At 39.7% G+C, this 20,139-nt stretch overlaps 1 protein-coding gene across 1 annotated transcript; it reads left to right on the top strand.

The window, feature by feature from the left end:
* Positions 1-759: 759 nt before the first annotated feature.
* On the top strand, positions 760-9,030 carry LOC149018696 (Peptidyl-tRNA hydrolase family protein). The gene is made up of 8 exons (XM_089152851.1): positions 760-1,098; positions 1,197-1,281; positions 1,409-1,476; positions 3,186-3,236; positions 3,358-3,431; positions 7,445-7,503; positions 7,587-7,663; positions 8,190-9,030. Exons 1-8 carry the CDS (start codon positions 991-993, stop codon positions 8,319-8,321), a joined length of 654 nt encoding a protein of 217 aa, XP_089008977.1. The 5' UTR covers positions 760-990; the 3' UTR covers positions 8,322-9,030.
* The last annotated feature ends 11,109 nt before the right edge of the window (positions 9,031-20,139 follow it).

Genomic DNA, 20,139 nt, shown 5'->3' with positions numbered 1-20,139 from the left:
TTAGATTTAGTCATGTGAGGCGTCAAAATAACAAGGCTGCTGATTGGTTGTCTAAGAGGCGGCTAATTGGAAGAGATGATCTGGTCTTTTTCAATGATCCCCCGCAAGAAATGACAGATATCCTTAGAGAGGATTGTCTCAAGAGTTGTGCTCTAGTTTGATTTGTATTGTTTTTTGGGTCTTTTGACCCCGTTTTGTAACAAAAAAAAAAAAAAAGATAATCTTCTTTTAACTATAGTATTTTGGTTTTTAATAATTATTTTAATTGAGGGTAATTTAGTATTTAACTGCTAGGTGATTACAGTAATTTAGGGTTTAAATTAAAAAAAATATTTATAGCCAATGATAGTTTGGAGTTTAAAAAAAATATTTAACAGTAAAAGTTAAATTTAATCGAAAAAATTAACAAAGAAGAGGTGTTTGATATATTTATTAGGTAAAAAAAGAGCTAAGTGACATTATCCAAGGAATAGAAGGGGGTGTTTGATATATTTATTAAGTAAGAAGGGAGGTAAGTGCTAACTAAGAGGAATAGAGGGGAGGTGTTTGACATATTTGCTAGGAAGAGCTTTGTTTAACTTAAGAGGGTGGTAAGTGATATTTATAAAATGTATATAATTTTTATTGGTATAAAGACACTTTTTATATATAGGGGTAGGGATATTAAATATGCTGTCGGTCGGTAGGAGTTGAACCCATGTCCTCTCCTCTGCGAAGGCAGTTTCCTAACCATCCTACTCCTCCATTGGCATACGAAATGTATATTAAGCTGGTTGAAGAACATTTTGCGACCAAGTGTGGCCAAAATGTCCAAGACGGCGTAAACACGGCCTGGCCAGGCATCAGCACAAAGAATTTAAGCCCATTCGAATTTTGACAAATCCCCAAATTTCACGTTTAACGGTTCAAAGTTCAGAGCCTTCAGACGGTCAGGTTTCTGAGAGGCAAGAAGAGTGACATGAGAGGACCACGACAGAAGAATAGCGGAAGATGCTTGGAAGGGTTTCAAGGCGTTGCTTTTGCACTGCATCTCCTCAACCCTGGCTCTTTATCGGCCTGGGCAACCCTGGTGAGAAGTACCAAGGAACAAGACACAACGTATGTCTCATTGCTGTGAAACCCCAATTGCACTCTTCGAGTACTCATTATTCTCTAATCCTTTTCCTTTGTCTCTGTATGGGTGTTTCTGAAACCAGGTAGGGTTTGAGATGATCGACGCATTCGCCAAATCACAAGGTATTTCGATGGAGAAGGTTCAATCCAAGGCCCTCTTTGGACAAGGTGCATTTGATTTATTTTGTATTTATAGTTTCGTTATGTTTTTCATTTTTGTGGCATTAGTTTCTACTCTCTAGTTTGAAATCTGATTCCACACTTGCTTTGAATGTTTTATTGTTTCCTTCTTCAGGTTTCGTTGGCAATGTGCCAGTTCTCCTTGCTAAGCCGCAGACATACATGAATTTGAGTGGTGAATCCGTAAGCGCAATAAATTAGATTATTGGATATCGAAATCTTCAGTGTCATTTTTATGTAATAACACCTTGCTTGCTTGCTTACCCAAAAAATTAAGAAAAGACTCGTTGCCATTGTGTCTACTGTACAAGTGATCCATTTCTTTTAAATTGGGTGGATTCCTGCCGCTTTTTACTGTCTTTTTTGGGGGGTTGGAGTTTTGGCTATGCACAGTTCGCACAATGATATGTTGACATCAATAGATTCTTGAACTACCCACATTTGATTGTCTCCTTATGAACACCTTTGGTTGTGCGCCTTGTGGTCTTTATTCTGGATTTAGGGGCTGCTTTGCGTGTATATTGGGCATTCTCAAGCATTCTCCTGCTGTTTCAACCCATTCATATTCTTTGTAGGTCACCTTTGCCAACCTTTTAAAGATAATCTTGTTTTCTCAAATATAAACAAAATGAAATAAAAACTAATGCAGATACTAATTTTTCCTGTCCAAGTTGAAACCAAAAACCGATATATATATATAATTTTTCTTGATCAAGTTGTTTCAACTAATCCAATAATTTGTGCAGTTGGTAGCAGAATTCAATGCCTTTGATATGGAACAGTGCTAGTAGGGAACTTTTCCTCTTTCTTTATTTTTATTTTTTTTAGTTTTCACTTGTCAGTTGTTGAGACATGGGAATGACTGTACTTTAAGGCTAGTCTTATAACACTGTTCTTTATTATATTTTGGAATTTTTTGGTCAGGCCTTAGTTTTCTGCATACATGCGTTTGAAGTCTTTTCTGAATACTGTACACGTGGGAAATCAGGTGGTTGCCCAAATCTTGTTGGCAGATAGGGCACAGGGTCGTGGTCACATGTCAAGTTTCAGTTGACCAAGATTTATTTTATTTTATTTTTTCATTTGGAGGTGCTACAGTCTTAAAAAATCTACTATGCAAAAGAAGCTCTTGAAAATATTTAGAACCATATGGATGGCTGAAAATACAAGGGGGAGTTTGTATGCATGGAAGGATAAGTGATTGAAAAATCACCAAATTAACCATTTGACACAAAACATTATTGATCATGCATTGCCTCAATTGACTTTGAAAAATCCAACAGTATGGCCCAAAATGTTTGTAAAGATAAGACTATAAGAGAATGAGTTTCATTGTTGTCTCCACAGTATCTTCACAAGTGTTGCACTTTTGCTTGGTAATTCCTCAATCTTGAAACATATCTATGGGAAGGATCTTGTCTAAGACTAGGCACCTATAGAGATGCTTTTATCCTTGGGGAAATTGGTTTAAATCAAATCTCAGAAACAGTTGGTATTTGTTTCTCTTCTTTTTCTAAAAATGTATACAAGCATTTCACATTCCTTCACTTCCCAATCATTCAAATATTAGGAAGCAACTAAGTATACTTGAATGCTTCTCTTGCATCATAAATGCATATTGGAGCACCTTTCATGAGAATTTCAGATTTTTTCCCCCCAGAGTCTCCATGCTATCACTCAGCTTGAATAGCTTTGGTGATCTTGTTTAGTTTGGGTATTCTTTTGATGCTCTAGATGGTTGTTTCTTCCACAACTTCTAGTTGCATTACTGTACTCGACAAGAGAGAAATTTATATCTGTGATAGATGTCTCCGGATAATCTGGTGATGTTTTTAGAATTCATATGGGAGTGGATATGATGTTAATATTCTACTTTTTTGGATTGGCTGCAGACTGGACCACTTGCGGCACATTTTAAGCTACCACTAAATCGTGTGCTAGTGGTACTATCCTCATTCCATCCTTATAGCACTAAGCCTTTTTATTTTTTATTTTTTTCATTATTATTATTATTTAATTTACAAAAAAATCTTTCTTTTTACATGTTGTATGTCTACTTTTTAGTTATTCGATGACATGGATTTGCCCTGTGGGGTGCTTCGTCTACAACCAAATGGAGGACATGGAAGTCATAATGGGTATTGTTCAACTTGTTTCTTTTGCTTAACTTTGAATTATCTTTCTCATTATTCAATTATAGTCATTTATTTCTTAGCATTACAAAATTGGCCAGATTGTTATGGTCACTTGGGCATGGATGTTGTCTTGATATTAATAACGTTAGGGATGCATCTGTGCAGAGCACAACTAAACTTTGAAGCATTTTTGGGTTCATTACCTTGCACTGGCTTAAATTATGTTTATCACAAAGACAAGCCTGAGGTGCAGAGCCCATGCTGACCTTGGCTTATAAAATTTTCAGTCTTCACCTTAATATCCCAGAAGTATTGGCATATTACTTAAGAAGACTGAATATAGTGGTTCAAGTCTGCTCAAAGTGGCATTAACTTGTTTCAGAAAGAAGCTAGAATGTAAATGATGTGATCCCAGGTTCTGAACACTTGCATTTGAATTGCTATGGGCCCACAGGATAAATAAAGCTGATTAAGAGTGACCCACAAGGACGGACTGAATCGAAATTACTTTCCCATTGGACCCTGTCTGCAGCTACCGCTGACCATGTAGAGAGTCTCCATTGAAAAATTTCCAATTCTGATTCTGATTCCCATCACCTTTTTAGACAATTTGAAAATATTTTTTGAAATTTGGTCACTGTGCCAAGGTTTGACCCATTAATACTTCATGCACATCTGTTTAAAATGTGAAAATATGAAAATGCTTTTTTTTTTTGTGGGAATAATGCATCAACTGGCTTACAACACAACCACAAAGAATATGTCTGGTCTGATAACCATAAGATGTATGTGTTTGCCTATAAGTTTTCTGTACCAATGGGATCTTCAAATTCCTCATTGTTAGAGCCAAATTTCTGATTGGGATCCATGGGAGTATCTACAGGTTTGACTGCAAGGAACCCTATATCAGTTAGTAAATCTAGGACATATACTTCCTTTGAGACAAATTGATCCCCTTCTTGCTTTGTACGCTTCAATTTCCAAAAGGTACCAAAGTAAACCAAAATCTTTAATTCGAAAATGCTGGTAAAGATAGGTTTTAACTTCAGCTATACTAGTGGAATCATTGCTAGATGCAATAATATCATGTACATATTTAACCAGAGTTATCACTTAGGAATCCTGACGGCGAACAAAGATAGAATGGTCAAAGTAACATTGTGAAAAACTATATTGAGTAACAATGAAGTTAAACTTGTCAAACCACGCTCATGGAGATTGTTTAGGTCCCCCAATCGGTTTTGCCATGTTTCAGCTGAACAAGTATAAACAGTGTGGTTGCATTTCTGGTGTGAACCAGGATCTAGAGTTAGGTTAACAATCTAATTTCCCTATATTTGTGGTTGCCCAGGAAGTTCCAGCAAATAAAGATGAAGACTCTAGGGTTTCAGAGAGTGCTTTCACACTTTCTAATTCAGTTACAGTGCGAATAGGGATGTGGATAATGGTTGAACATAAAATTAGGGCTTCAGAGGATTCAGCTAGGGTGGATGGAGGCTTACCCCTGCTGGTTCTGTACTTGCAGAACTGGTCTCTATTAATATTCTGTCACTCAGAATGTAAATTGATTGAATAGAGTTTAACAGAACCAGAATTCAGCAATTTAAAAATTCTGCTACTTCCCAAGGTACAAGATGAAGTGCAGGTTTTCTAAGGTTAGGGGAGCAGGACTGAATTGAAAGAAGCAACAGTAGGAATTGATCCTAGGGGTTTTTGTGACTCTAATGGAGGTGAAAAGGACCTAAAAGGGGCTGGGAATTAGAAGTTATCAGGGTGTGGATGTGGCTGCTATTGCAGTTAACAAGAAAGGGAAGGGGAGGGCTATGGTGGGTAGGGAAGGGGTAGGGCTAGGCTGAAACTGCAAGGGAAAGGGGAAGGGGTAATTGTGAAGGGGATGGGGTGGATTCCTAGGCCTAAGAAAGAGGGGAGGGCAGGGAAGGCTATGGTGGAAGGGGGAGGGGGTTTTAGGGTTACGCAGGAAAGGGGGAAGGGTGGGGAGTCTGCTGTACTTGCTTGATTGCTTGGGGATTGAATGCTTTATTGCTGGAATGCTTTGATGAATATTGATAATCTGTTGGATTGATGAAGAAGATGAAGAACTAGAACAATTTCACTCAATCAGGGCCTACCCAACAAGGAGACCCTGATCCTCAACTCAATCAAATTTATTAATCATCAAAACTGAATAGTACAATGCAAGAAGAGGCTATTTACACCCTAAAGTAAATGACTCTAACTGGGTTGGGAAACCTAATAAATAAGGATCTCAACTCTAGAGTACCACACTCAAAAGGGAATCAAATTACTACAAGTTCACAACTCTGGGATCAAAATCTTGGAAAGTCACTTGACTTAAACAAAACTCCATAAGATAAGAACCCCTTTGGATAATGAGTCTTATCTTATTCACAACTAAATTTAAAGGACTTGGATTCTTCATAATTCAAAATTGACTAACCCAAATAGAAAAACAAAAGTAGATCCATGACCTTTGGATCGAGCGGTTTTTATCTATACCAATATTGAGCCCTAAAAAGGGGCTTAAAATGACCAAAATATCATTGCAGGGCAGTCGGCTAGCTTGGATTGGCCATTTGGATCTGGATTTAGAAACCCGGTTAGGGGGGAGGGGGGTGTACTTGTTTTCACATCGATAATCCCCTTTTTGAAAACATTCATCTCCTAATGAATGTGGTTGTCATGTGTCACAGGATCAATCCTTTGGAGGGATTGCTTGTAATCTCAGCCGCTCATCTTGCAGTGGGGAGGAAGTAGTAGGGACAGGGCTGATGTGAACACAAGGACCCTGTTAGGAACCCAATTACAGCAATGACATATGTTCACTAAACTTAGATTAAGGAAAGCTATATTTCAGTCCAAAATGGGGTATTACAGCAAATAGAAACCTGATTGTTACAGAAACCAAGTAACACTGCCCTGCAAGCATCCTTGTCCCCAAAACCGAATACAATTCTCTCAGATCCTTACTCCCTCTTTCCCCCAGACAAATACATCACAAACAACTAACTCTCTAACTGGCTAACAGTTCAAACTTGTGACTGACAGCAAAACCAATTTCCCACATTTTCTGGTCCACTGCTCCTGTGTCGATTTTTCCTGGTGTAGACTCGAGCCATGGGCCTAACAATGTCTCCCCCTGTGAGTTTCACCTTGTCCTCAAGGTGGAATGCTGGAAAATGAGTGTTGAATTCTGCAAAATCTTGTGTTCTCACAGAAGGGCAGTGACTTCCACTTGAGCAGCACCTCCAGATGGTCCGCCGGGGAATAGTGATAGTTCAGCAGCTCCTTTGGTTCCAGTTGCAGTGAGGCAAACTGAAAGGGGATGTGGTGTTGGACCTGTGGTTCCTGACAGTCTTCTTCAATTGAGAAACATGGAATACAGGTGTATGCGCGAGTAGGTCGGTAACTGATGTCTGTAAGCTACCTGACCAACACGCTTTAACATTGGGGAAGGTCCGTTAATTTTTGTTCTCTCTTTTTCTTCTGTAACTGATTTAGGAAAGTTTTCATAAACTAAGATTGCCTTCTGTATTATAAATAAAGCCTACAGGGAAGAGCCTCTCCTAGCTCTCTCCCCTCTTCCTCCATTCATCTTCTCCTCTCTTCTTCCTTCAATATGTTAATTTAGGATGGAGATTTCTTATAGAATTTGAAGAGGTACCTCGGGTCAATGGTAAGGTTGCCCAATTGCATCCTAGTAGTTGTGGGTTCAAGTTGGGAAAGTTGCATACGTTATGATCCTCCCTAGACACCGAAGTGGTAGGACCCTCATGCACCAGGTATGCCCTTTCAATACCTGATATAACTTGACCATGATCTCAATTCAAACTTGAATCAGGTTACTTGAGATCCAATGGAGCTTGTTTTGAGTTTAGGGTCTTAAATGTTTACACCTGGATGGAATTTTACTCAGAAAAATTACTACTGAAAAGTGGATAACTTCGCTACTTTCTGAAATGTATGGCTAATTTTAAATGTGAATTCCTCTTAACCAGGCTGAAGAGTGTAATCTATCATTTTCGAGGGAATAGGGACTTCGGTCGGCTCAGAATTGGTTAGCTGGAACCTCCATTTTCTTTTGATCTTTGTTCTTTTTTTGTTCGCACTCTTGCTGAACTTGTTTGAGAACCTCTTTAGGTATCGGAAGACCTCCAGGGCAAATGGATCCAAAGGCCTTTTTGCTCCAGAAACCAAATGTGGGGGCCCGTGCACGAGTAAGTTTACAACCACACTGGTAATTCCAAAACTTACCTGCAATTTTAGGTGCAGAAAGACATTTTCTTGTGACTGGGGCAGGAAAACTGTGGGAAAAAGAAAAAAAAATCACATCTTGCAAGATATCTTCTGAAGCATTGATACTACAAAAGTTGGGTTTATAGTTCTGCTTCAGTAAACCAACTTGCCTAGCCTCGTACCTTGCAATATAATTCGAGCTGGTCGGTTAGTTCTTATATATTCAAAGCAGAGTATTTCATGGGTAAGAAAGTGTGTGCGTGCCAGCTCAAAATTGAGATTTTGCACACCCCCATCACATGTCCTGGTTCATGTGCGTGACGTCATAGATGCTTCTCCCTATTTTTAGACTCCAAAGGGGGTTCTCTCGTTCGGGTGAAAGTGCACTTAGGCAGTCAAATGAACTCTCTTGGTTTTATTCACTGTATAAAATCATTTGTTGTGGTGCATTTGTTAGTCAATTCCCTTTTAGGATATGTTCTAAATGTATTTTCTTTTTTTGACAAGATTGATAGTGCTTTGCAAGAAGGGGTCGATGCATTGGGGCTGCTCTTATGCCAAGGTTTTACGGAGACTGCTAGATGCTTCAACAGAGAGCAGAAATACAAGCATATAAGGCTGCAGACATTACCAACTTGAGATACAAGTTTTTAAGAATCATTTGTTATATTGTATTTAGTGCCTCTTGCTAATATGATGTTAAACGCCTGGGATGCCAACATCTTCACACTGGAGACCACGCACCTCGAAAGGAAATATAGAAGAAAGGCCCGAAGGTTTCCGCTCCAGCCTCCGTAGAAAAGATACTTCAATTGGGTTACAATTCTCTCTCCCACAACCCCCGGCCAAAAAAGAAAAAAGAGAAAAAAAAGAACCTCTTCCCTTTTTGTTGTGGGTTAGTCCGTTCTATGTTGTATGGATTGTTTGTGTCTGCTCTCTCTCTCAACTTTGAAAACCTAATTCATCTGGTTTTCGACTGCCCTTATTAGGCATTCATTCAAAAAATGAGATTCTTTTCAAACAATCCCTTTTTGGAGCTGAACAACGCAAGATTCAACCGGGGTTTGATTGATTCAAAAGAACTTGAAAAGTTAGAGCATCTCATGAATCCTGGTGAAGCAAACATTCTTGTGAATAAAATTCATGTGAAGGACATGTCATATGGTACATAGTATTATTAAAAGACAATCATATTAGATCCAAGAACAAATGAATCCTTTTGAAACACTTCAAACATGTAGATGCTCCAAGGTTCTCTTCCTTCTGAAGGCTTTTAAGTGTGGATCTACTCTCCGATACTGCTCTTCTAATGTTTCTTCACTACAAGTCTGTGTGGGATTTACATCTAAATAGTAATAATAAATTTAAAAATAAGACTTCTGGTAGGTTTAGCAGGGGTTCTATTCAAATTTGTGGTGAAAAAGCATTGGGAACGTGGAGGTGCTCCATTTCATCATGGTTCAGTTTGTGTCTTCAAACTCTATTTGGGTCGTTTGGACCTGGTTCATTTTGTAGACAAGTATTTAACTATTTTATATGATAATGTGTAATATAAGCTTTTGGAGTAATTTGTGCTCATAAAAAAATCGTAATCATGAATAGTTTCCCAATCCTAATGATAACGCCGTTGCATTGAGCTTTGGGCGTGCCTACTCTTAACTACTCATGGTAATTCCTTTTTGTTGTTGTAGGGCATTGACCAAGGTTCCCAAATCAATTAGGGAGACCTCATTAACTCCAATGGAGATAAGAAGGATGCCAGTAGGGTGAATTTTACTAAACAAACAAGTTCAATCCATGGTTTCATGTAATTTTATTTATTTATTATTATTATTTTGTGAAACTCCCGAATTTATATACGTTGGGTTAGAGTATTATATTCTATACCTCTAGGAGGAGTCTAAACTTGACTTTTTCACAAAGAGGTGTTGGTCATTAAGAAGTGAGCATTTTCACGTAAATTTAGCTAAAAGGAAATCCCGAATCTCCAACTAAGATTTTATGATACTCTTTTGTTGAAACTTTGAGCTAGGATTGATGATGTTGGCAGTTGGGGTTCATTAAAGGAAAGGTCCAGTATTTCCTCTTTCTTCTTCTTCTACCTTTTTTTTAGGTGAAAAGATAATCTGTTGCGAAGAATGGCAACAGGAGCACGAGGCATCCAAGTTACATGGACCATTGAGCTACGGAGAGGAAAGCGGCTGATACGTCTATGATACGGAGAAAATATGATCGAACTTGGTTCATTCTTGGTTCGACCCTCGACTCCGGTTGGGACGAAGGGAATCAACTCGCTTCCGAGCGAGCCGGGTCCATGAGGTAGCTTGCTGAGGAAGAAAACTAAATCAGCCACAAGCACGCCCTAATCCGATACTATTGGAGTAGGTTAATCAACCTAATGACGGCTAGCAGTTTCCGGCGGCTGTCACTCATCACTATCATATGGATAACCTTCAGATAACAGTCGAGTTATCCTAGGAGTCCTTTACTAGTCCAAACTAGTAGAAGTCTATCACTCAACGGATCTATCTGTTAAGATCCAACGACTACCCGAAGAAGGCTCAAATACATCCAACGAAGAAGATTCGAAGGTACACTCTATATAAGACATTACCTCTCCACAAAGGAGAGGATGGACGAAAACACTCAGATGCTTACTATCTGAATCGTATTCTTGTTATTCATTCCTTAGCTCTGTGCTTTAGCAGAGCCGTTTGTGATTAAGTTCATCAACTGATTTAGCCTTCGGAGGTGGATTCCCGATCCTAGCGGTCGGGCCACATCTGACGCTTTATTTTGCAGGTCATTCTCAGGAGATCTAAGGGCTGAGCAGATTTTGGACGCATCAGTCTAAAAGTTGATCAACCCTTGGACTAACTCAAGGTTGAGAAGCCACCTCCTAAGGTTAAGTCAATAAGTGAATCTCCACAGAGCTTTGGCTTATTGTAGAGCTTAATTGAAAATGATAATGGAGAGAAACAATTCAGATACCTTTGCTTTGTGTGATCCTTTAGTTTATATAGGGTTTATCTCTTGTTCTCGATCATTGGATTCACTCAACTCTCCTTCATTGCCGTCCGATCGTAGGGTTTCCCCCCCCCCTCACTCAGAGTCAGTCATTGTTTCCATATAGAGCACGATCGTGTATCCCGAATTTAATGGGATCACATCTCTTTCTATAACCGTCGGGTTCCTTCATGCTTACAATACTTATGGGTTCAATTCTTGAACCAGTCCAAACCAGAGCCATTGAACTGATCGTGGTTCAACCCAGTTGGCTACTATTTTATACTTATCATGAGCCCCCCAGACCAAGTGATCAAGATGAAGTGGCCGACCGCTTGGTATGTCTTTCTCGATCGCTATCCTTGAGCATGGGTAGATAGAACTTAAAACATCTTTCCGTTCCCCGAATGCTCTCCAAACGTCGCATTTATTGTTAGAAATGGTACATTTCATCGAGCCGCACTTACTTATTGTAAATCGTATCTTCACTGCCATGTGCTCCCAATAACAGACATTATCATTACATTTTTTTAAGCAAAGCATCTTCAGTTTTCGACCATTGATCTTGTATTATTGTCGTTTGTTAGATTCCAGACCTCGAATCCTCATCTTCTCTCAGTTGTTGATCTTACATTGATCTCGTACGTTGAACTCCATCCCTTGGCCTATTTAAGCCCTCCTTGGTCTTCACTTTTCTTCTTTATTTTGCCTTCTTTCGAACTCATCTGTATCTAAAGATCCTAGCAAGCTCCAACCATTTCCTCGTGTGCTTCCATTTTCAAATCCACTTCAAGCTTTTTGAGCGAGTAAATCCATTTTCAAATCCACTTCAACCACTTCTTTATTTTGCCTTCTTTTGAACTTATTGTCGTTTGTTGGTTCCTTTTCTCCTTCTGTGGTTCTAGAACTCTGCCCCCATTTTCTTTAGAATTTGTTCCCTTAGATTTTCTTTTACATCATGGGTAGTGGAAGAATGTCTGAATACAATTCTATTGATAGGATGGTTGAGGGTGACGATTTGGCTAATCAGCCAAGTCCTTCGCCTTTTGTAGAGCTGTCTGGTGACAGAAACATTAGGGCCACCGACCAATGGATCGGTCCTTCGGCTGAATCATCTCTTAGGTCCCCTGGAAACCCGACGGAGAGTGACGATGTACCTTCTCCCGTCGCTAGCCGAAAGCGCAAGGCTTTATCAACTGTAGTTGCTGGGGGCTCCCGATTGTCGAAAAGACCCTCGAACAGCCCCAACTTTTTCATCTCTCACATTCATCCCGCTGAAGTGGACAAAATATCCCAGCATTTTAAGATTCCCTTCTCTTATCTTCTCCGAGTCCCGAATTCTGATGAGAGGGTCAACTCAAACCCTTCAGAGGAATTTTCAATCTATACCGACACCCTAAAAAGTGGTGTTTGGTTTCCTTCTTTTCACCCTTATTTTCTAAAATTCTTAACCATTGGGAGATATGCCTTGGGATGCTCCTCCTGAATAGTTGGTGCCATATCATTGGTTTCTTGGGCCTCTTCTTTGACCTAGGGATTTCCCCCTCCCTTCTTTTGTTTTCTCACTTTTACTATCTCAGCAAATCCAACCCCTTGGGTTGGGTTTTCTTCTCAAAACGTCCCAAGAGTGAGTTGGGATGGTCGGGTAGCCTTCTTGCAGATGGTACCTGCCCCTCGAACCATAAAGGGTGGCTGCACAAGTTTCTGTTTTGCCGAGAGTGTCACACCCCACCCACCGGTCTCTGTTACCCGCTCGACAACCCGTGGGTGCATCCATCACAGGATCCACGGTCTTACCCATCAATAATAATAAATGTAAGTATAGATAAATCAAGAGCATGAACAAGTTCAAATAATTAATCAAAGGATTACAGCAGTCCAAATACTCCAATAAAAGAATCAAAGAAAGAATCAATGTTCAAAAAGAATAACGAGTTCAGCAGAAGCAATCAAAATAAACTAAATTAACTTCATTCCAGATTTTTTTTCTAAAGCTAAGAACTGTTTTTCTAAATTAGCAAGCAAAGGGGTTCTCCAATTCTTCTCCAGACGATCTTCAAAATGTCTGGCAATTTGCCACCTTCGGCCATCAATGGGTGTTATAAGTGCACTCCAAACATTGCAGGAGGCTTCATGCATGCTATCTCCATCTCCCACTGACGGTGCCACATCTTCTTCATATGAGAATATTCGGTCATACAAATTATCTTCGATTTCCAATGACGTGAAACCATCTGTGCAGTTAGTATAACATATAAAGAAAAGAATGAGTTCTGCCGAACTCAGTAAGGATAACACATTTCTCATCCATATGTCAACACAATCAACAATGCATATATGATATGAATGATATGCAATAGTATGAATGCTACTAAGATCTAACTATGCAAGTCTCTAGATAGTTGACATGCTTTAAGATATAACACCAGACCTCCTCTGGGTAGGTCTAGTCACTCTGATCCCTCACGAACTGATTACCTCTATTGGGATCCCGGGCCAAGGGGTCAAGTCCTCATCAGACATCCATGGCTGGGGCTTAAGTTAACACTCTCTTACCACGGCCATTGGCATGAGTATTGGCGCATGTTGGGGTTTTTAATCCAATGCAAGGTCATACTGGTAACATACTATATGAAGTCTAGATACTTCCCTTATGGCACCAACCAACTTGGTTCCGTATCCTTCGCAACCTAGGAATGAGAACTCTCACGAACTGGCTACCGCTGTTGGACTCCACTCCCTAACCCTATGGTCATCCACATACTATTGGGGTGGAAAGCTCTCATGACTCCTCACGACACTTGGGCCGCTCCTTGGACGTCCATGAGCCCAACTCTAACGTATGCAACCAAACCATTGCATGAACAATAGTGGATCACTGAGTGTGAAATCCAGCCCTAACCTTGACCTGGAAACCAGGTTGTTTGTAGGTTCGAAGACCCAAAGTAAAGGAAGAAGTCAACTATGGGCCATCTCAGTGGAAGACATGGTGTTTGACTGGAACCCATGGAAGTTGATGATGGTGTTCCATACTTGGAAGCTTTGGCAGATTTGGAAATGAAACTACACCTTGATGAAGATGAGATTAGTTGATGGACTTAAAGTGTAGTTGGACATGATTTGAAGGCATTCCTCTATACTAGGTAAGTCATATGTTGAGTTGGGAGAAGCCCATTGGATTTGGAATAAGTTTAGGCCCTCATTTCCCTGTTTAGGCCTTGCTAACATGCTTGGTCAACTGGGTGGTCGATTGGGCCAATCAACCAACATGACACAATCTTTGAAGATCCTCTATTTAGGACTTTTGGTGCTCTATATATCAGAACTATGTGTTTCTTAGCCTCTTTTGTTTCTAAAACCCTTAGAGAACGTGGAGAACCCCTCTCAAAGCCTCTCTTGGTGTTGAAAAAGATCTACTTGCAAGTTTTCAAGTTTTCATTGAACCTCAATCAAGGTTGGTAATCTCTCATACTTGTTGCTGATTTACTCTTGCATGATCTAATCTCTGTACTATGATTATGAAGAAGGTATTGCATCCTTGCAAACACCTCTTTTACAATATTCAAGGTTGGGAATGAATCTCCATTCATTCCAATGATCTTCATACTTTATCGTAGCCATGATTCTTATGATTTCTTTATGAAGCCATGATTATTCTTTTGATTTGATTTCTCTAGTATGTTAGATCTATTTTCATGTTAGATTCATGTATGATCTACTGTTTATGTTCTACTAGAATGAGATCTTATCATCTCTAGTTCCTCTCTTGAGTTCATAGCTTGTTTTCATTGAAAACTATGATTTTTACCAAATTAGAAACTCATGTTTCCAAATTAGTAAGTATTGTTTTTGACCATTGTTAGTGTCTAATCTATGCTAGTTAGTCTTATATTACTGTTCCTAATATTCCTTTGAGATTTCGGAGTGTTTTGAATCCCAAAAGATGAGTTTTTGATCAAAATTTTGATTTCTGCTGTGTATTGTTCATGTGGTTGATTGCTTGGTCGATTGAACCAAGCTACCACCCAATCGACCATGGGTGACAGTAGCTATGTTCTTCATCCGATTTGATCCGTTTGACCTCTAATCTTCTAGGCCTTTTTCCTAATGATGTATCTATGCTTGTTTAGGGTTTATTTGCTAACTTTGGAACCATTCTCTTTGATCTTCAGATATTCATCGAAGCTAATTAAGATAAGGATAGTTATTTCCATATTAACATAGATTGCGTGAATCTTAGTTTCTATTTTGGGAATTTCTTAGATTCACTACCATTTTTATATTCTTTTAGTATGATATTACCGTTGTAAGTACTTCAAGTACAGTAGTACCTTGTTCATGTAATTCTCTATTATTTATGAATACTTATCCTTGTCATTTACATATTCAATTGATCATGTTTATACGTATCTTTCTATATGATGGAATATCAGTTATGTATGTTATGGCTGAATTGGGAATGTGATTGATTAAGTATGATTTGGGATTGGGGAATGTCCTTTTGACATTTCTATCATTGGACATCAGTGAGAATAGTATGGGATATTTCCAATGGTGCCCTTTGACGCTTTTCCAGATTATTGGTTGTCATACCTAGGGCTTGTCTAGCGGTGTTTGGCTAGGATGTCCCCGTTATATCAAACCCGATTTGGAAGTGTATTGAGACCGAGTAACCCGTGGTAGCAATGGGGATTTATGGGCGCTCAAGACCGGTAACCAACCCGTGAGAGGACATGAATCACATTGTGGGGGCCATTTATTGGTAGGGTTGCAAATAGTAGACTTGGGCTCATGGGCGCTCAAGACCGGTAACCAACCTGTGGTAGGACATGAGAGCTTCCAGTTTATTATTTGTGGATGAGGGTTGCTGAGTCTGTAGTCCAAGTTGGTTGTAGCCATAGGATACGCTACTCTAGTGAGAAGGATACCGGAAAGGATCGCCTGAGGCGAGGAATGGACGTATCTAACTCTGACTTGATATAACCATGTAGATGACTTGCACTTGGGTAGGCCTTACCTTGACATGCGCCAATACTTAGACCAATGGTGATGTGAGAGAGCGGTGACCTAAACCCTAGCCATGGAATGTCCAGAGGGATGTAGGACCCAACTACCACCAGCAGACCCATGATACCAACATGGTTGAGGGGGAGTGATTTGAGACCTACCCAAAGAAGTATGGTACTATGACTTAAAGCATGTCTGCTTATAAAGACTAGCATACATAGGGTTAGACTCATACATGCATTGTTTGTTTCATATCATATTGCATTTGCTATGTTCTGCGATCATGTTATTTATGTTGTTGTGGAATAACTTGCCTTGCTGAGTTCTTTTGAACTCACTCCTTTTTGTGCAAATATCTTTGTTAGATTATTCTACAGGTACTGACAAGTATGACGGCCAGTACTATGAAGCGCAAGCCGATGATGCATACTACTCTCAAGGTGCTAGAGGTTACGAAGATTACGGTGAAGATCCCTCGTGTGATCATGTTGCGTACCAGGATTAGCCCTACCTTGTAGTGGAAGCGACTGTGTTTAGTTTCTCTAGTTTATGTTTATGAAGATACACTTTATAAGACAAAAGAGACCTTAGTTTAGTTTGATTATTTCTTTTCTTTTTCTCTTTTGGGAATCAGTTGTAATCTTTCCTTTTTAGTTTTCGAGCTAGATTTCCGCTGTGATATGTGGAGTGATTTTCTGCACACTCTACATTTTGATTGTTATATTGGTATCATTCTTTCCGCACTCTGATTTTATTGTCATTCTCTCTACTTATCTTGATCTATTTACTTACATAATGTTTCATTGATTATATCTCATTCATGATTATGTTATTGTGTATGTGGGAGGATCATTTCCTCGATACTTGTTCTTTGGGGTTGTGGATCACACACTCAGGTATGCCAAGTAGGGTACCGGCTGGGTGGATGTGACACTAAGTCTTTGCACTGACTGGTAGCCACTGTAGATGAAACAAAGTCACGTCACCATTGTCACAGGTCATTCGGCTTCAATTCCCCTACCGAAAAGGTAATAGCATGTAGGGTACCTAGCCATGCAATTCTAGACTCCCTAGGTATGTCATCCAACAATCATGATAGTGTTAGAGGTATCAGTGAGCATGTGTCCCATACCACTGCCCTCTGATATCTCAAGCAAAGATACCCAATTGGATACCCTTTCCATCACAACTATATTACATCAAACAAGATCATATCATGACCGTCCAATCAATATCATGAAGTAACAAAGTATATAAATATAACACAAACAACAAGTATATAACAGTATTAAAGTAAACATGTACATGATTAATGAATAATATAGGAAACGTCTGATTCATCATATACATGTCATTGCATATAAACAAGATAGTGTGTCCTTACCTGTAATTAAGTAAAAGCTTCATAGAGTGCAATCCAATCACAATTATAAAACTTTCAGCAAAGTCAGAGAACACCTAAACATAGGGTTACAAGATTATATAAGAGAAATGAATCAAACAAAGTAAAAGCCAAAAGTCACATTGCTACTGTAACCCGGTCGCTTGTCAAGCGACCGCCTTGAACAACCACCCCAAATACAGACTTTTGATCATCCGATTTCAATCCGGTTTGGGATGATCTTAATTTGAATTCCAAACTTAACAAGTCTATAACAAAGGAGCAATTCATAAATTTAAAATTACCACAGATCTATCACCCAAATCCTCTCCCTTGATTAGATCTATCCTTTATTGAAGGATAAGCTAATGCTAACTAGGCATATTGATCAAAGTCAAATACCGATTCCTATATATTTATGTGAGGGAACTTGGTTAGAGAACTAAGAAAAAAAGTGTTGCAAGTTCTACTACAAAAGTTGAGTAATGGCCCATTGGGCGTGGCATCTATAACCAGTGAACTTGTATAGATTAGATCTCTACTTCAAGAACTCAGATTTGATTGATCTAGTTTATCAATGGGGTAGCCTGCAACTCAGTATTCCATGAAAAGACCAAGCACATTGAGGTAGACTATTATTTTCCAACATGATGGAGATGGATCCAACACCAATCCAAAGTTGAAAGTAGAGAAAGGAATGAAAGGGTTTTACCTACGTCAACCAAATCAGCAAACAGACGAGGGGAATAGATCCAGATCACAAACCAAGCTTTCCTCACCTTCCAGCACGTGTTCATTGCCTCCTAGACGTCCATAGCAACAATCCCGAATATAATAATGAGTTAAAAACATGGAGTTGGCTATTTATAGAGGACATGGGGCAAATTAAGGCAAAATTCCGCAAGCAGACTATGGCGGTCGCTTGGGGAGGTTGATTGGCCCAATCAACTGCCTTAAGCAACCGCCCCCTAGCACATTGTTCTACAAGGGTGCTTTGCTTAAGGGGTTGATCCCCAACCTCAAACTAACCCTATAAAACACATGGGTGAGGTCTTACCTTCATTCTAGACATCTCCAAACACCTCTTGCCTTCTACCAGAGATCCAACTTCCCAGCAAGGCAGGTCCTTCATCAAGAAAATCCAGATCCATGGGTTCAGGATATGGATCATGGACTTCTATTCGAACACTCCACAACTTAATCTGACTTGACCTTTGGGTAATCGGACCTGCAATACGAATTCCAGGCTAGAAATACGGGGGTTGTTACAGAGAGCCACCCTCTAATTTGAACTTCCCGATTGCCTGGAATTGCTAAGATTCCTATACACAAGTGAATCGGGGTCTCCACTTGTCTCCCGACGAGAACAATGCCATCCAATTGATAAAGTATATTCGGGCGCATTAGGAGATCTACAGGCTGGCCATGGATTACGAGGTGACCTTCCCAATTATCTGTAGAAATTACTTCTTTTCTCTTCTCCTTTCTTTCTGTTCTTCTTTTATATTATTATTTTAAATTTTTTATGCTTTTTATTATACTAATCTCGAACTGTTGTTGTTTTTGTAGTGCTGCCTAAGTACAATCCAAAGGTAGTGAAGGTAGCAGCTTCCGAAGGATTCGAGGATGTCACATCCACCTAGCCGGTAACCTACCTGGCATACCCGAGTGTGTGATCCACAGCCTCGAAGATCAAGTATCGAGGAAATTATCCTCCCACATAAGCAATAACATAATCAAGAACATAAATAATCAATGTGCAAAGTATAAATGAGAGATCCAAATAAGGAAGGAAATAGACTAAATCATATCAGAGTGCGAACAAGTAGAAGAAAATGTCAAGTCAACGGTAAAGTGAGGCAGAAACTCACAATCCGAAATAGCGGAAAGAAAGTGGCAAAAAGGGAAAGGGGAGGGATTACGACTAATCCCAAAAAGATGTAACATCAGTAACTAAATCGTTTTAAATCTTATAAAGAACATCTCTATAAGTGTAATCCTCAAAAATAGCAAAGGGACGCTTCGATTCTATCGACGGACGAAGCATTGTACAGAGCATGACCACCCGAGGAATCTTCAAGGTAATCGTCGTAACCCTACCTTCTTGGAAATATGTCTCCTCTCCCTGTGCTTCTTCGTATGTGCAATCATAATAATCTGAGCCTGTAGAGAAATCTAACAAAGACATAGTACAAAAGGAGTGAGTTTCAATAAGAAACCCAATAAGGCAGTTACATCCATAATAACATAAATGGCAGGATTTCAAAGCAAAACATGAATGCAATATGGTATGAGAAAAACAATGAATGTATGAAGCTAACTCTAGGTATGCTGGTCTCTATTGGCAGACATGCTTTAAGTCATAGCACCATATTTCTTTGGGTAGGTCAAACACACATCCTCAGTTGGCAAAGGGTCCGGCATCCCTCCAGGACAATCCATGGCTGGGGTAAAGGTCACCACTCTCTCCCATCTTCGTTTGGTTTAAGTATTGGAGCATGTCAAGGTTAAGCCTAGCCAAGTGCAAGTCTTCTACTTAGTTACATCAACTCAAATCCAGATACGTCCATTCCTCACCCCAGGCGATCCTTTCCGGTATCCTTCACACTAGAGTCCTCATAGTCCCATACTACGGACTCCTCAACCCTATTGGTCATCCACATATAGTAAACAGGAAGCTCTCATGTCCTCTCATGGGTTGGTTACCGGTCTTGAGCGCCCATGATCCCAAGTCTATCCATATGCAACCCTACCAATAAATGGCCTCTTTCGAGTATCCACAATGTGATGCATGTCCCCTCACGAATTGGTTACCGGTCTTGAGCGCCCACAAATCCCCATTGCTACCACCGGTCGTTTGGTCTCAATACCCCTCCGACTAGGGTCAGATATAACGGGGACATCCTAGCCAAACACTGCTAGACAGTCCTAGGTATGACAACCAACAGTTCAAGAAGGTGTCAAAGGGCATCTCTGGAAACATCCCATAATATTCCCGTTGATGTCCAAGGACAAAAGTGTCAAAAGGACACCTCTCCTTTCCAAACCATACCTAATCAGTCA

Source organism: Hakea prostrata, chromosome 4 (genome assembly GCF_041222555.1).
Source record: "Hakea prostrata isolate BN-2017 chromosome 4, UWA_Hpros_2, whole genome shotgun sequence".
Classification (NCBI taxonomy): domain Eukaryota; kingdom Viridiplantae; phylum Streptophyta; class Magnoliopsida; order Proteales; family Proteaceae; genus Hakea; species Hakea prostrata.
This window is presented reverse-complemented; position numbering and strand designations above follow the sequence as displayed.

Coding starts and splice junctions, on each gene's coding strand:
- LOC149018696 (XM_089152851.1), top strand. CDS start 991: ATGCTTGGAAGGGTTTCAAGGCGTTGCTTTTGCACTGCATCTCCTCAA. Junction 1,099..1,196: donor ACCAAGGAACAAGACACAAC/GTATGTCTCATT, acceptor TTCTGAAACCAG/GTAGGGTTTGAGATGATCGA. Junction 1,477..3,185: donor TGAATTTGAGTGGTGAATCC/GTAAGCGCAATA, acceptor GATTGGCTGCAG/ACTGGACCACTTGCGGCACA.